This window comes from Diorhabda sublineata, chromosome 2, assembly GCF_026230105.1.
Source record: "Diorhabda sublineata isolate icDioSubl1.1 chromosome 2, icDioSubl1.1, whole genome shotgun sequence".
Classification (NCBI taxonomy): domain Eukaryota; kingdom Metazoa; phylum Arthropoda; class Insecta; order Coleoptera; family Chrysomelidae; genus Diorhabda; species Diorhabda sublineata.
In genome coordinates, this window is record NC_079475.1 from 25,141,054 (window position 1) to 25,157,810 (window position 16,757).

Genomic DNA, 16,757 nt, shown 5'->3' on the forward strand with positions numbered 1-16,757 from the left:
AAAAAATACTATTCATCAAATATTTTACTTTATAGTATAGAGGGAACTCGCTCGCGAAAAACTAGATTAAATTTATATTTTTTCATATATTATATCTATACTTATAGTAGTAGCGTAGTACACATAGCATACCCTGGTATATGGCGTTTAAGTGCCATAGACATATAAAGATGGCTCTTAAGCACGGTCTTAAATATAAGAATAAGCCCTTAAGGGCTCAATCAGACGGTGCAGAATAGACTGCGTCACGACTATTGCGGAACGGAGTGAGCCAATTGAGACACAACCCTTTATAATATTGAAAAAATGTGAAAAATCTGAACGTTTAAGGTTTTAATTTCACTTGTAAAATTGTGACTTGCAGGTAAAATTAAGTGTATGCTTTTTCAGTGAACAGAAGTGTACTTTCAAGGTCGATACCAAAAAACATTGTCTAAAACATAGACAATGAAAAAAAGAAGCTAAGAAGAAGACATACTCTATTATGAAAAGATATTCTATTTTATGCTGAAGATGATAAATTTTTTAGTATTCGATATGTACGCCATATGAACTCTCATGTTTAACATACTAAAATTTTTTTAGTTATCAACTGTCAAATTTTAGCGGCATTTTCTTATTTTTTTGCTGATTGGATTATAATTGATTGTTAATATGGCATCTTTTAAATCAATTTGCGAGAAATACTTCGGCTCTAGTGATTTTTATGAAATATTACAAATTAACCATGATGCATCTGAAAAAGAAAGTAAGTATTTGCCTAAAAATCAATCTTTCTCCTATTCTGATTCCACAACATTTACTTATTTTAATCTATCGTATGAATAACTTATTATATTTGTTGCTTAACCCATTTAACATTTTTTCAAATTGTGAAAAGGAATAAAATAATGTCCTTATATATTTACCACATTGAGTCTTTATTTCAGTTAAAAAAGCCTATCACAGAATCTCTCTTCTTGTTCATCCAGACAGAGTAAGCAGTGATCAAAAAGAAATTGCGACTGAAAAATTCAAAATTTTGAGTAAAATTCATTCCATTTTACAAATCAAAGAAAAGCGTAAATTGTATGATAATTATGGGGAGTTTGATGATGAAATGGACACATCATTTAACTGGCTGGAGTATTGGCGAAATATGTTCAAAAAAATAGAATTAAAAGATATACAAGAGTATGAAAAACAGTATGTGGGTTCAGAGAATGAGCTCAGAGATATAAAAAAGGCATACGTAGGAAGTAGAGGAAACATGGATACTATTTTAGAGATGTTACCTTTCAGTGACTGTGACAGTGAACCTAGAATCATAGAAATTGTTCAAAAAATGGTGGACAATGGGGAAGTTGAAAGATATAATACATTCTTTAATGAAAGTAAACAGAGGAAGTTAAGAAGACGGAGGAAATGGGAGTTAGAAAGAAGAGAAGCTGAAAAAATTAACAGTAATTATTATTTTTCCATATATTTCTTAACAAGCAATTCTTTTGATAAATTTTTCACAGTATAAAAACTAAATTTTCAACTTTTGTAAAACCTAACGATCATGCTTAGTTCTAATACAACTAGGTTTTGACTAAATATTTTCAATTAATTTTAAAAGTGCAGTTGTGAGGTTAACATGTTTAATTTGAATAAAACAGTTGTAGATAGAGCCACCTGAGTCAGTAGATAATTAGTTTTAATATCAATTATCTGCAATTTTGAAAATTTTTTAATTCTAAAATTATTATGACTAATTAATTTATGATATTTGTTTTTAAAACACTTTTTATGTTCTTATGGATTTAGCAATTTTTAACACATTGCTTTGTTAACAGTGGACGAAATTGAAAAAGAAATTGAAAAAAATGCTAGAGAAAGGGAAGCAAACTTTGCATCATTCATGTCAGATTTGGAAGCTAAATACGCACCTAAAGCAAAACAGAGAAAAAACTTACCAGATGGTACTGGAGCCAGCAAGAAAAGAAAAACATAGTAATTCAGTTATCTCTATTGAATATTAGCATATATGTGTTGTTTATTTTCTAAATTATCTGTAATAATTTTTCAATTATTTCTAAAAATTTACTTAATACATTCATAACATTTGTTGGTTGTAAAATTATTAAATATTGTAGTAAAATGCATTAATATTTACTTAATTGCACATTTTTTAGTCTTAACCAGAAACAAAAGTTTTAAAAAATGCAAAAAATGTGTTAGTTATTATTATATTTTTGACTATTCAAGTTCACAGTGGTGAACAAGGCAAGATTACTTGTTGGCACATTCCCTCGTCGTTTTTTTACTGAACAAGACATTTTGGTATTAAAAATTATGCCTTCTCCTCCCTTCTCTTCTCCAAAATTGGAGATGAAACAGAGAAAATCACAAACCAACAGATTAGATTCACCACAAAATAAGCTTTGGAAAAGTGCCACAATTAATCATTAGACATCTGTTAGGTTGGTTAATTCAAAAAGAATTTCAATAAAAATGGCAATAAACCAGTAAAGTTGCAATCATGAGATCTGAATCAATTGGCTGGGCCCCTTCTGTATGTCACTAAAGTTAGCTGAGCAATATGAGCAGAGAGAAAAAACAATAAGTGGAAAATTAACTGCCATATTCCGAAATTTTCCAGTATGCAAATTTTTGGGCTGTTTGGCAGCACAAGTTAAATGTGCAGAATCAATAGACAATTGAAGTAGAATGCTTCCATTTTTAAATGCTCGGTTTCTCAATAATAGAGAATTCAAAACAATTTCCTATTAATGCATAGAATTGAATAATTATTTTCTCCAAGTTTTCTCAGCAGAGTACTATCCTTGCTGACGAATATCAAAATGTGAACCTCGGTAGGTCCTACATAACTAAGTGCTCAACTAATGCTAATTAAATTATGCAGACTAGATTAATTTTTTGGCGACGACACGAAAAAATGACTTCGAGTTTTCTCAGCAGAACACTATCATTGGCGACAAATTATTGTGGCCTCGTTAAGGACTGAATAATTGAAATAATGGATTTTACGAAAACGTCACAAGAGAAATGACTCAGAGTTTTCTCAACAGAACTCCAGTATTACCGAGAAATTAGACTTGTGTGGCTTCGTTAGGGCCTAAATAATTAAGTGCTCGACCAATGCTAATGAAATGCAGCAGAATAGATGAATTTATTGGAAACGTCAAGAAAGAAATTACAATAACAGCGTTCTGCTGGAAAAAATCATTTTTAGACGTTTTTTTGTGAAGCATTTTTACTCTCAAAAAAACAGGCGTGAAAGTTGCCATTTACCATTTTATTTTCTATTATTGAACAACAGCGTTTAGAATTCTACTTTCAGTGTCTATTGATTTTGCACATTCGTCTTCTATTGCTTCTGCTAATTTTATTATAAAGTTAGCAGAGCAGCCAATTTCTCAAAAACTTGCAGAGCAGAAAATTTCGTTATATGGCATCTATTACTTTTTTTCTGTTCATACTGCTCTGCTAACTTTAGTGACATTTCTTCTGTGAACACTTGTTATCATAATATATTGCTTCTTCCATTGCGAGTGGTCTTGCATGTCAAGCTCTACTACTACCACTGCAATTCTTTAACATAGTTCCTCAGATTTTCTACTTTACTATAGAACAAATTGAACAAAAGTTTATTTCAAAGTATGCTAAAACTTGTACAATTTTGTTATAACATTAGTTTTCAAGTCAAATTAAACAAATGGAATAAAAATCAAATTAAATCTTCACTATACATCAAATAATTTTTTGGAATTATATTTCTTAAATATTTCAAATTTTCAATATATTTATCAACAGTAGCTTTAGCTTGAATTTTATAAAATTTCACCACAAAAATGTTGTCATTCATTGCACCATAAACTGACAAAATTTCATTGTTTTTAGGAGTATTAGTAACATACTTAAAATTAAGAGGAACTTTGATTTCATTTGTGTGCATCCAATGAATTGTTAAATAATGTTCAGTATTTCCATGAAATTTATACAATCCTATAGTGTGTATGTTATTATTTAGTATGTTGTATTTGGGCAATTTCAAGACTTCCTCAATACTATAATAAATATAAGTCTTATTAAGGTTGGCAGAATTCGTCAAACCTTTTACTGTATTATTAGTATGGTTAGGAAGTATATGGAATATATAATCTTCAACAGAATGTTCACTTCTCCGAGATTTTACTTTCTTTTTAAACAGCTTTGTTTGTTTCGGTGGAGTGGCTTGTATCACATTATCACTATCACTTGAAGGCATGGTAAATTAATATTTTTTACATCAAATACATTCTAATAATTTTTATAAATTGATTCTCGATAAATGTGCCGTAGTTAATAATTCATAAGTATCTTATTCTTTTAATTTACTGAAATCAAATAAGTCTTGCTTTCATTGAAACACTAATGTACACAACAGTTTCTTATAAATTTGTCACAACACTGCAATTGGTAATTGAATATGGGGAAGTTTTTATACCTATAGGTAGGCTTAAAAATATTTTATTTTCAGTTTCGATTAGTTGGTTTGAGTTTAAGTTCCACAGGCGCGTTTTCAATCAGTTGGGTACTGCCTTCAAGAAGATATAGGTAACCGACTTCAATTTTTTGGCGTTCTATTAGTCTATATTTGGTAAACTCCCATTCCATAATTAATTCAACTCTGCCTTTTCATTTTCAAATCATACTCAATTAACTAGTATACAATTAATTCACAAATACTGAAAAATGATAAAGCTTGTCAATTTGTCATAATTACAAAAGCTAGAGATGGACAATATTTAATTTTAAAATTGTTCCAACCACTTACCATGTTGCCAATTCGACGGTAACGAAATATAAATATCTAAAATTTGTTCGATTATAAACAGCTATTATCGGATGAGCATCGCGAGTTTATCAACTTCACGATTATGAAATACAACTTTCAACATCGTCTAAATAAAGAATGGTATTAATTTATAGCGTTATCAGAATAGATCAATCGTAATAGAAACAGCCAATCAGCAGTTCGCTGATTGGCTCTATGCTATCGTATAAATATGGACCGACGCTTTGACGTACATTATACCATCGATATTGTTTGAAATCTGGAAATTTGCAGATATATATTTTAGGGTAAATTTATAGTGCTGAAAATAAATACTGATGATACTCATATAATCAGTATAGTTGAAATACCGTTTCCATTTTTCAGTAACATAGATAATAGCGTTGTAGACACTCTTACTGATTGGCCGTTTTTATGCTGTGTATTATGCTGGTTCTAATTCGAAACCTCTATCCTCTTCATGTGACAGAGCCCTCATTGTTATAAATTTTTCGAAACTCAAATAACGTGTCTAAAATTTATAAAAGAATTTACATCTCTATTATCATTAATCAAATTTAAAATAAAACCAGTGAATATTCACAACTTGGTAGTATATATATTATTTTAAAGAATGTATAAATTGTTAGTATGTACTTGACACAAACATATAGAAAGTTATTGATATTATGTAAAAGATAAATTCATTTAAAATCCATGTTAATAAAAGTTTCAAGTACCAAATTTTTTTAAATGGAAAAGATACTGGATTTGGCTCGTTCACTTAAATGCACTGAAATAATAAATGTAAGAAAAGAACTCACAGAAAAGAGCACAAATCGGACTTTCAAATATCTTTTAGTAATAGACTTTGAAGCTACATGCTGGAATAGAAATGATCCTGATCGGGGATACAGTGAGATTATAGAATTTCCATGCATTTTATACAGTGTAGAAGGAAATAAAATAATATCTTATTTTCAACAATATGTTATGCCAATAGAGAATACGAAGTTGAGCAAATTTTGCACAGAATTAACTGGAATTTCTCAACAAACAGTTGATAATGGTGTTCCACTAAAAACATGTATGATGTTATTTCTAAAGTGGTTGGAACATATAAAAAATAAATACAATGTTTCAATTGGTAAATTTGTGCCCAACAATTGCATCTTTGCCACTTGGTCAGATTGGGATATACGAAATTGTTTGAAAAATGAATGTAGACGAAAACAAATTGTTCTACCAGAAATATTTACTAAATGGATAGACATTAGAGCTTTATACACAAAACACTATATGAGAAGGCCAAAAGGTTTACTTGGTGCATTAGGAGAACTTGGATTAGAATTTGAGGGAAGACAACATTGTGGACTAGATGATGCGAAGAATACTGCTAAATTAGTTGGAAGAATGGTCAGTGAAGGAGTAATTTTGAAATGTACCAGTTGTTTGTAAGTGTAAAAGATCATGAACATTTTTGGGATAATTTGAATTATTTGTTTCTTATTTGGTGTTTTAAATAAAAATTCATTTTATTTTTCTTTTAAGTTTCTTATCTGGAATATAACTTGAAATTATAAATAGTGCCACTAATTAAATATGATTTTAGTTCACAGAAAGGAACCAAAGAACTCTTGACAATATTTGTTAATAATAATTTAACTTAATGTTAGGTATTCTTGCATGATATGTAGGAAATTTAGTAGATTTTTTGTAGCTCTCTCAAAACCCATATGAAGTTATCCAAGGTTATACCACAAATATTTTTTTATAAAATAAACTAAACTTTTGATAATGATATTATAATCAGCTACAGAATTTTACTACCAAAAATTGAAGATTAAGTGGATAAACTATTTTCAAACAAGCATTTTTGTATATATTTCATGATTCTGAACTGAAGCCTCCAAAAATAGAAAAAAGTATTTAATTACCATATAAATTTCAACTAATAAGCAAACAATGAATTGAAAATTGTGATCTAAGTATTTCTTATAATTTAAAAAAGTTCATCAACTTTATGTTTGAAGATTCGCATCATTCGAAGCCCCAAAATTTTTTCAACTACTGCAAAGGATACTCAAATAAGGAATCTATTGACAGAACATCGTGATGCAAATATTTTTTATAATGCAAAAAAAAATTATAGACCTTACGTTTGTGCGCTGATGTGCAACTAGTGATCTTGGTCTTGCAAAAAATTAAAGACTTAGACTAGTTGTGCAATATTTATGCAAGACCAAGACCTTACAGTTTTGATTTTTTTTTTCATTTATTCCAAAGTAATTCTTACAAAATTGATATTTTTACCTCAAAATATCATGAAAGCAATTTGAATTTTGAATAAGTATAGCTAATTTAAATAAAAAATTTTCTTCAACTATTGAGAAGCATTCTTGAGAAGTAATCTATTAACAAAAAAATGTGATGCAAGTATTTTTAATAACGCCAAAAAAATTCATAAAGTTTGCGTTTGAGCGCTGATGCGCATCGTTCGTTTTGGAATCAGAACCCCAAGGTTTTATCAAATTTTCTTTAACTATTGGTAATATAATCTTCATGTATCATCATTATGAAAAGATGATAAAGACTTAGTCGAAACGTTAGTTTTTATCTATCTTTTGAAAATTATTGAAAAAAACCATCTATTATAATGAAAACTTATCTAAAACAAATATCAAATGGATTCCAAAGTATGTCAAAGGGACAGCGCGCCATTGCATAATTTTAAAATTACATTATCATCTGGAACGGTTCCAGGGCGGAGATGCGTTCTAACAGTATTTTTGGAATGGTAAGTAACTGATTCTTCTCAAAATGAAAATTGTTTTTGAAATGAAATTAAAAATATAGTTCAATATTTTCTTTCTAATTTTTGGCTCTTCGGGTTCAGAATTGCAAAATATGTACAAAAACACATGTTAAAAATTGTTATCCATTTAATCTTCAATTTTTAGTAGTAAAATTATGTAATCTATTATAATATCATTTATATGACTTGTCTATTAAAATTTTGTTTGCAAAAGTTCAGTTCATTTATAAAAAAATATTCTTGTAGTAATCCGTTGATACCTGTTGTGAAACTTTTGTCTAAATAACCCCAGTCATTTTAAAATAAAAATTTGTTAAATTTCCTTCTGTTTGATATTGAACTCTGTTGATTTGTCAATAATTTAAAGCAATATCTTAGCTTTTGGCTCTTTAAAATTCACCAGAGAAAGTAACAGTGAGTCAAAGACGAATACTGGATTCACACATTATTATATCACATAACTAAGCAAAAAAGAAAAATATGTATTTACTTTTATTTTACAGTTATCAAATTAAACTAAATAAATTAAATATTTCCAAAAACTTATTTTTCTATCCTCTTCCTAGCTTTTTGATTCTTTTTGATTGCTGCTGGCACTTTATCTTTATCAGTCTGTGAGGATGATGATTTTGCTAAGTAATTGGAAACAAAGTCTGACATTTCAAATTTGGCCATATTTTGAATTTGCTCCATTTCTTTTTTAGTTTCTGGGTCATTCATCATTTTTGGTAGGACCATTATCAAAAGAAGTGGTAAAACCATCATCATAATCATTGGATTGAAAAGAAGATCAGTTACCCTCCATTGTTCCCTTACTTGGAAGTATCTAGTTTTTCCTAAAAAAATATTTTGAAATTGAAGTCCACAAGAAGAATAGATAATAGTTTTTCAGATTGTATCTAAAAAATATAGAAGCAGTACAACGAATTTCTAGTTGTTAACAAACCAACCTAAAGCCTTCATTCTTAATGGATAAGGTACAACAATAACTTCGGATGTTTTGATGTGATTCACTTTTCTCGCTCTGAACTTTCCTTTAGAATTTATTTCCACTCTAGCGGGCTCAAAAGTATACTCTGGGTGTAGAACTTCAACAATATACGAGCCTGCAGGTACGTTATGAATTGTAAAGGATCCATCCTTTTTAATAAACCCTATATATTCGCCCCCGTTTACGTGTATTCTTGTGGTTGCTTGCCAATTGGGTTTGTTTTGTGTTTCTGCTATTGGAAAAGCCCTTCCTTCTATTATATATCTAGCGGTATCATTTTCTTCTTCGATATTTGTTTCAGTTTTGATGGAACTAGTAAAAAATAATAATAGGATGACTGGTATTGAATAAAAACCCAAATACATGATCAATATATTGTGATGATTGATATTACTTGAGGTTAATATATAATATAATAAAATCTATGGTTGACAGTATCGAGCGTTCACACGGAATGTAGAACTAAAGAGTAACACTTGATAAATCATGGAAAGTTAACGAGTAGTGAAACAAAAATGTAATACTTATATTTATTATGTAATGGAAGTCAAAGGTTGACTTTTGAGTTTAAAACTTTAACCGAAAATAAACCGCAAAGCTCTGGAATATATATATGGTATATATAGTATATACAATCAGCTAATAGGTGATTTATCTGATCCAATTCATAGTTTCCGAAAAGCTCTATATTTTTACAAGATCAACACAATTTGTTATTTTGGATTTTATAAACTTTCACGTTCATTCTGCGCTGACACCCTTATTCGAATTCAACATAAATTAAAAAGATTACAAAGTGGAATTTACACAGAGAACATACCCAATATTAGGGTATATTCTGTGGATTTACCTATTAACACAAACGCCTACTTGCGTTCAAGTTCGTGCTGAGAGATGACCAATTTTTATGTTCGATACTCACGTTACAGCGCATACCCAATGTAAACAGTTACCCAGGTCATATTATAGAATTAATACTAGTATTAGTATTAATTCTGTGGTCGTATGCGATGCTATGCTAAAGATATCAAATAATATTAGTAGTATTCCGCAGTAACTAGGTTTTTTGGGGATGCCTTTTGTCATTACAAAATAATTAGACGTGTAGGCCATATAGGTATAAGTAGTAGGTGTTTCAAATAAATGAATACCCGCCACACGATTATGTGGACTATGAAGTGGTTTTTCTTTATATTTACTCACATGTGAGCAGTTTACTTATTTGTTATTCATGACATGTATGACAATCAAAGATGAATGTTGATGACGTTTTGTATTGACTAAGATAGAATTTATGGAACCGTGGATATTCATATTGAACAAAATTTACTTGATTGTTTATTAACAATAATTTACTGTAATTCAAAGAAGTTCAATGAAAGAGTTCAAAATAAATCCACTGATGACTCATTAGAATGTTGTTAGTTTCACTCTTATTGATGCCATCTAGTAGTTTAAGCCTTAACTAATAATTTGACACCCATAACAAAATACTGACTTTTTAACATGTCGATAACCTGTCTAAAAATTTAAGACGTCATTTTTAATATATAGAAAAAATTCAAAGAAGCTCAAAATTAGCTTTAATTTGAAGGAGTTTTAATTTTTTGGAGCTTCTCAAAACCTAAAATAGGTTAGTGTAGTAATCAAAATTTGTAATAAATTTTTAAACAAACTTTATTTACATTCTTTTTCTTTCTCGTATAAAACTTTTAAATGGTCAGTTAATGGAACTTTATCAGTTTGTAACATCATCTTGTATTCCAATTGACCCTTATCATTTAAAGTGTAACATCTAGTAATACCGCAAACTTTCTTTTTGTTAAATTTCGATCTCGAAATAATCGATGCAGTTAATTCCATATATTTGTCTAAAATAAATATTGAATTACTTAATAATGATATGATTGTAAAAATATTTATGAAATTCTGACTAATATTTAACTACTTAGCAATATTCATTTTAACATTGAATAGAAATTAGAACACATGCATCAAACAGCTTTTCACAAGTTCTTTGAAACATTGTAGCACATAAATTATTTGCATAACTGTCTCTATTCTTCCCTATTCAGTTATTCAATTTCAAATTCTTTTCAATATATATAAAGAAATATATATGAGTAGGTAATGCAATAATTAAAAAGTTGCCTTCAATGTAGAAAATAGATATGATAACTTTACTAAACTATAAATAAACTTTAGATACAGTAAATTCATACAGAAGATTTATTCAAAAGGCCTATATTATGTTTGGTTTTATTGCTTCATTTTCATTCATCGTTTGACTAACTTATGAGTTTGGAAATAACACGAAAATGTGTAAGAGTTCTTAAATATTCTTTACTTAGTCTTTCCGACAGTACAGCAAAGAAATTTATAATAAAATTTACCTTTAACTGTGCCATCTTCAACTGTACATATTCCAAGATTTTGTGAGGTTAGTAAACTCACTGTACAACCATCTTCAGCAATCCTGAGATGCCCACCTTCCACATGCATCAAAGCCTTAGTTTCGGGATTCCATGTAAGCGAACTATACCCGAGAAGAAGAAAACCAAAATTGGTAAATGATAAAAGTTCTTTGTAATTTATCGGACTCTTCATAGTGGGGTAATTGACTGTAGCATTTATTGATTTCCATGTACCAGTTATCCAGTGGAGAGGTTTTAAAAGTTGTTCAGGATTCATAGCAGCCATATTTCAAAAAAAACTTGAAAATATTTACTAAAATTTTGAAATGGACAGGTCAAAAGAGTTATTATGTCATTTTTTCATGACAGCTTCATATCAAAGATGATGGTAAGATGACAATGCCTTCGAGTGTCAAGAAAAAAATTGATCTTAGTCCTTTAAAATGAAGTAATGGAGTAAGATCATATTAACGTATCAACCACCATTAGGTAAAACATAGAAATGCCAACAAAGTCGAAAATTGGAGGAAATTAGAAGTTTCTAAAGCTATAAAATTTACAAGCTTTTTCATAACTTTAATATGTCTAACCAATAAGTCACTTAAATAACTAACTATAAAGGGCTTTTTAGGACACACATTCATTATTCTGAAAAATTACGAAATAAGTAATTTCAAATTGTGAGGGTTTTCTACTTAACCAATAAATATATTGATATTTTATTTTTTATCAATGAATACAGAAAACGGAAAACAACCAATATTTTGGCAAATTTTATCATTTTGGAGTGATCATCACATTTGATCAAACAATAGCAGAAAAAGCAGCATTAAAATATATATTATAAATATCATAACACATATTTTTGCCTTATTCAAAAAATTCTAATATAAAAACTGTTCATCACTTAATATAGGTACAATTTGCAATAAAATCAAAAGAATCCAGTTACCTATTGTATTGCTGTGATTACAGCCCTGCTTTAATACATTTAAGGCACATTTAAATAAAAAAAACTATATTACTATTTTCTAACAAGTCCAAAAAACATTCCAGTCCTTTATGTATAATTATTTTGAATTCAAATAGTATGGCTTACAGGATACTGATACTTTCAGTACTAACACAAAACATTTTTAGATTAGAGGTTCACTTAATTATGTTTACAAAATTACACATCTTCATATTATATAGATGAAACCAAAACATTGTTAAGTAAGAACAAATTAGGTAAATACTAAAGGTAACAAAAAAGCTGGAAAAATATGATAAAGTTTTACACTACTGAGTATAATATAGCAAAACCAAAATTTTATTTTTTTTTAACAATTATCCTGAAACCTATCCCTTCTTGAATTAATTTGACTATTAATATATTCACAGCAGATTTATCCTATCCCCTTTTGAACCAAATGCAATGGAACATTAAGGATATTGTTTGAAATTAACATAAATTTTGAACATCTTCGCTAAATTATAAATAACAAAAACATGATCATAAATTACCTAAGACAGAATATCACAATTAAATTATAACTTTCTCAAAATGTATGAATTGGACAGTTTCAATTTCTTAATGGCACAAAAATTGAGTTATTTATTAATAGCAGCATTTCTGAAAGATTATCTAAATACAAAAAGCTTAGCTAGCAAGAAAAAGGTAGTGCATGATATTGATAAATGTATTAGAATACTATTGGTAACTTTGAAATTCGATAAATTACATATGTACAATTATCGATACAATATGAACTAGGTTTATTCATTATTTCATTCAAGTCATCAAAAAAAAAAAATAATGTACAACATATATGGACACTGGAATCTACAGTCCATTATTTTTTCACATTCATATGAAATGACATATTTTTTGCACTAATTGCATAATATACTATTGAAATCAGTGTGCTGTCTAAATAACAGGTGCAATGTTTTCATGGAGTACCACAGAGATGAGGACTGGGCCTATGGAACATCTTGTATGATTAGCTCTTTAGAATAGAGATGCCACAAGGAGTTACCATCGAAGTCACCTTAGTGGTAACAGCTGTAGCAGATCAGCTCCCGATGAACCTGCCTAACACAGTATTACAACTCATAGGAAACTAGTACCAGAAAAAAGAGATGCTGTTCTGTTGACACTTAAAAGGGAAACTCAGAAAATATGATTCAATGTACAAGGCAATGTACTAAAGCAATAAAGTACCTAGGCGTTTGGATACACACGAAACTCAGCTTTAAAAAACATGTCTAGAAGCAGAGAAAATTATTTCAGCTCTAGCCAGTATAATACCAAACATTGGTGCACTAGTGCATCTAAGAGGAACATCCTTTCAAACGTGGTCTATAGCCAGATTTTTTATGGAATACCAGTATGGTATACTGTCTCCGAAAGAAAAACTTGTAAAGTAAATGAGAGGAAAGATAGATATGCCGGAGTGTCAAAGACTAACACATGAACAAATCTCATCCAGAGGTGGCAAGTGCAATGGGACAATGGAACATATAGCCAATGGACCCACTGTCTCATTCATCTTATTGAAGTCTGGATGAACGAGAAGCATGGGGAAACTGACTACTTCTTAACATAATCACTCACAGGCCATAGATACTTTCGCAGGTACCTATATAACAGGCAGAGATCAGACACTCCTAAATGCACCTACTACAGTGAGGAAGACAATGACGAAGTTTCAATATTGCCAAAACGATGGAATGCTTGTTAGAATAATAGGAATGTTGGAAGTACACTTATGAAGTGATACAGGCTATAATACAGACCAAAGAGAAAGATAGAAGGAACAATATAATAAAAGACAGCATTGGCAACAAAGCAAGGCAAGAGTCCGACACTACCTAGCAATGACACCCTATGTCCATGAGGATTTCCCTCTTACAGAAAAGAAAAGGTGCAAGTATTTAATGGTGTTGTGATGAGCAACTACTTTCATGAATTTATATTGTTTCAATTAAATTGTGAAAATACATCCTGAATACAATTTTAGTATTATAAATGTTCTAACTATAATATCTTGAAATTTTTAGAAACAAAACTGAATGCCCAAAATGATTTTTGGGACTCCAGTGAACTCTTAATAACCACACTACACTAATATGGAATGATTGGTGCATATAGGCCATATTGAGAGCAAAATATACTTAAATAGAACAGTAACAAGATAAAGCAGAAAGTTCGTTAATTAAAACACTTCAAGTTAGGTCCACTGCGTCCTACCTGACAATAGGATTTCGTGTTCTACATACACTTGCATAACATCTTGAGGAACAAAAATAAGAATCAATTGGTACACATATTCCTTCCCCAACTGATCTATTTACACTTTCTGCAATGCTAGTGAGCAATAAATTTTGAGATGTTCGCACATATATCTCAAGACAAGCTCTTCCACAAACACACAAATTGGCATTGTCTAAATATGAAATCACTGTTAGAGGAAGAGATCCTGGAGGATATGGTAATCTGGCTCTTAACACCTTTCTTGCTGCATATTCTTTCAATGTACAGACAGGAAGTGGATCTATTCTATGTAAAGGTTTAGTTGGAACATCCTGCATAAAATTATTAAGAGACAAATCAATTGTTTGTAAAGTCAAACTTCTCATATTACCAGGTAGTGTATTTATATTATTATTGGATGCACAAAATACTTTGAGTTTTTTCAATTTACCTATACCTGGTGTAAGGTTCTGCAAGAGATTGTAGCTTAAATTAAGATTTGTTAGTTGGCTCAAGTGAGATATCTGTTGAGGAACTAGCTTTAATTCATTATGACTCAGATCTAAAGATTGTAGGGTATTTGAAAGATTGCCTCCAATCCAATTCCAGTTTTTACTTTTGCCAAGTAAATTTTGTGAAAGATTCAAATCTCTTAAATTTGGTAACAAACTTAATTCTGTAGGAACATATTCAATTAAATTATCACTCAAATCCAATATTTTCAGTCTCATTAGAGTAAGTATGCCTTTATCTAACCCACATCTATTTATACTATTAATATGTAACTCTTCAAGTGTTTTTGGGAATCCTTTACTAGGATAATCTGATCGCTTTGATATAGTTAGTTTTAAAGGTGGCATATCTTTAGCCTTAACTCCTGTAACCGCTAAACTAGAGGTTGTTAACTCTTTCTCGGACACTTTGTTTTCCAAGATTCTTTTAAACAGGTGCAAAAATGCTTTTAGTTGAATAGGATCAGCATTTATAAAGATATCATGTTCTGGGCTTAAAAATTGTATGGTACATTTTCCTTCGTGTGCGAATTTTGTTAAAACTTGTTTAATGTTGTTCCTTATGGTATATTTCGTACCATTTTTATTTTGGTTTGTGAATAATATAATACAAAATTCTCCAGACTTAGGATGCTTGCACAGGGCTAATGTAGACTTTACATGTTTTCTTCCTTTACTATTTAAATTACTCGGCAAAACACGGTTTCCCACGTATACTGAACACACTATTTTCATTTTTATTTCAAATTAGTAAACTAAACTTATATCAACAGTTCAAATTAATCTCTAGAACTCATTTATTTATGGACAGGTCTGTCACAGTATCCGTATCCATAGAACTATAATCATAGATAAATGGGAAAAGCCTAAGGTTCCATTTAGATTGTAACCATAGACATAGTACTACTACGTCTAACAGTTACGTACACTTTTACAACTTATTATCATCGTCGAGTTTATCAAATATGAAGTGCATATCTTCAGTCAGTTTAGCAAAACCAAGCCCCCCTCTACTCAATACAATATCGTAAAAACATTTATAATTTGAAAAAGCTATGTTGGAATTCCCAGTTTCATATTAGACTGAAGTTAAAACTACCATCAGACCTCCGGGAACGTCTGCCAGTCTATAAGTGAGGACGACAAATCGTACGATCTTAATTTATTTAGAAGGTTGGCATGCTAAAACATGTCAAAAGGTTTCGATATGCCTAGTGCGATTGCTCTGGATTCCCCAAATTTCTCTATAGCTTCAGTGCATACGAAGACCTCTTTTATATGTTACGGAAAACAGTTTGCATAGCAAACTTATTACTTCAGCTGCGCATTTCTTCAATACGAATGGTGGTATTCCATCTGGGCCAGTGGCTTTGTTGATGTCCAAGCCTTTGAGAAGTATTACCGTATCTCAGTGTCGAAATTCTATTTCTGGCATAGATGTACCAATTCCAAGCAAGCTGGGTGGTAGTTTCTCCCGCGATTAAAGAGTTAAATTTGAAGCAAATTACAGACCAGAATGACTTTTATCCGTCAAGGCAATTGTTGACTGTTGACTGCTCTAGTGCAGTTTTTATTAAACCATGGATTGTTGTCTGCACAGCCCTAGGAATAAGAAATATAGGCTTCCATACCTGCCAAGATTACTTCAGAGATTTTATTTGCACATACTGAAGGATCACTGTAATTGAAGCAAACATTATTAACTTAAAACTTAACATTTAAGTATAGAGTGCACTATTCCTACACTATACTACAAAAGAACTCCATTGAAGACGGTTTACGGATTTCATTGCGTAGATTATTAGCTTTGATTTATACTAAGTTAGGGGAATCGAGATATGGAGCTATATTATCCAAAACAAAAACATATACTGAGTATGCCTATATTCTATGTACCTATATATGTAAGAAGAACCTAGGTACTAACGGTACCTACCATGAAAAAGACAAGCAAGTGTATAATAAATAAAAGCTAATCAATAACAT

At 30.2% G+C, this 16,757-nt stretch overlaps 5 protein-coding genes across 5 annotated transcripts; 2 read left to right on the plus strand and 3 right to left on the minus strand.

Moving 5' to 3' along the window:
• Positions 1-219: 219 nt before the first annotated feature.
• Positions 220-2,141, plus strand: LOC130453472 (dnaJ homolog subfamily C member 9). Its single transcript, XM_056793249.1, has 3 exons — positions 220-748; positions 930-1,442; positions 1,818-2,141. The coding sequence occupies exons 1-3, from the start codon at positions 655-657 to the stop codon at positions 1,973-1,975; spliced, it is 765 nt and encodes a 254-aa protein (XP_056649227.1). The 5' UTR covers positions 220-654; the 3' UTR covers positions 1,976-2,141.
• Positions 2,142-5,428: 3,287 nt separating this feature from the next.
• Positions 5,429-6,344, plus strand: LOC130452823 (ERI1 exoribonuclease 2). Its single transcript, XM_056792287.1, has one exon. The coding sequence runs from the start codon at positions 5,555-5,557 to the stop codon at positions 6,257-6,259; it is 705 nt and encodes a 234-aa protein (XP_056648265.1). The 5' UTR covers positions 5,429-5,554; the 3' UTR covers positions 6,260-6,344.
• On the minus strand, positions 6,270-9,251 carry LOC130452824 (ER membrane protein complex subunit 7). The gene is made up of 2 exons (XM_056792288.1): positions 8,567-9,251; positions 6,270-8,452 (listed from the first exon to the last, which is right to left on the minus strand). The coding sequence occupies exons 1-2, from the start codon at positions 8,970-8,972 to the stop codon at positions 8,160-8,162; spliced, it is 699 nt and encodes a 232-aa protein (XP_056648266.1). The 5' UTR covers positions 8,973-9,251; the 3' UTR covers positions 6,270-8,159.
• A 1,015-nt stretch (positions 9,252-10,266) lies between these two features.
• On the minus strand, positions 10,267-11,307 carry LOC130453262 (uncharacterized). Its single transcript, XM_056792899.1, has 2 exons — positions 11,001-11,307; positions 10,267-10,478 (listed from the first exon to the last, which is right to left on the minus strand). The coding sequence occupies exons 1-2, from the start codon at positions 11,305-11,307 to the stop codon at positions 10,285-10,287; spliced, it is 501 nt and encodes a 166-aa protein (XP_056648877.1). The 3' UTR covers positions 10,267-10,284.
• Positions 10,660-15,593, minus strand: LOC130453261 (leucine-rich repeat protein 1). Its single transcript, XM_056792898.1, has one exon. The coding sequence runs from the start codon at positions 15,504-15,506 to the stop codon at positions 14,253-14,255; it is 1,254 nt and encodes a 417-aa protein (XP_056648876.1). The 5' UTR covers positions 15,507-15,593; the 3' UTR covers positions 10,660-14,252.
• Between the last annotated feature and the right edge of the window lie 1,164 nt (positions 15,594-16,757).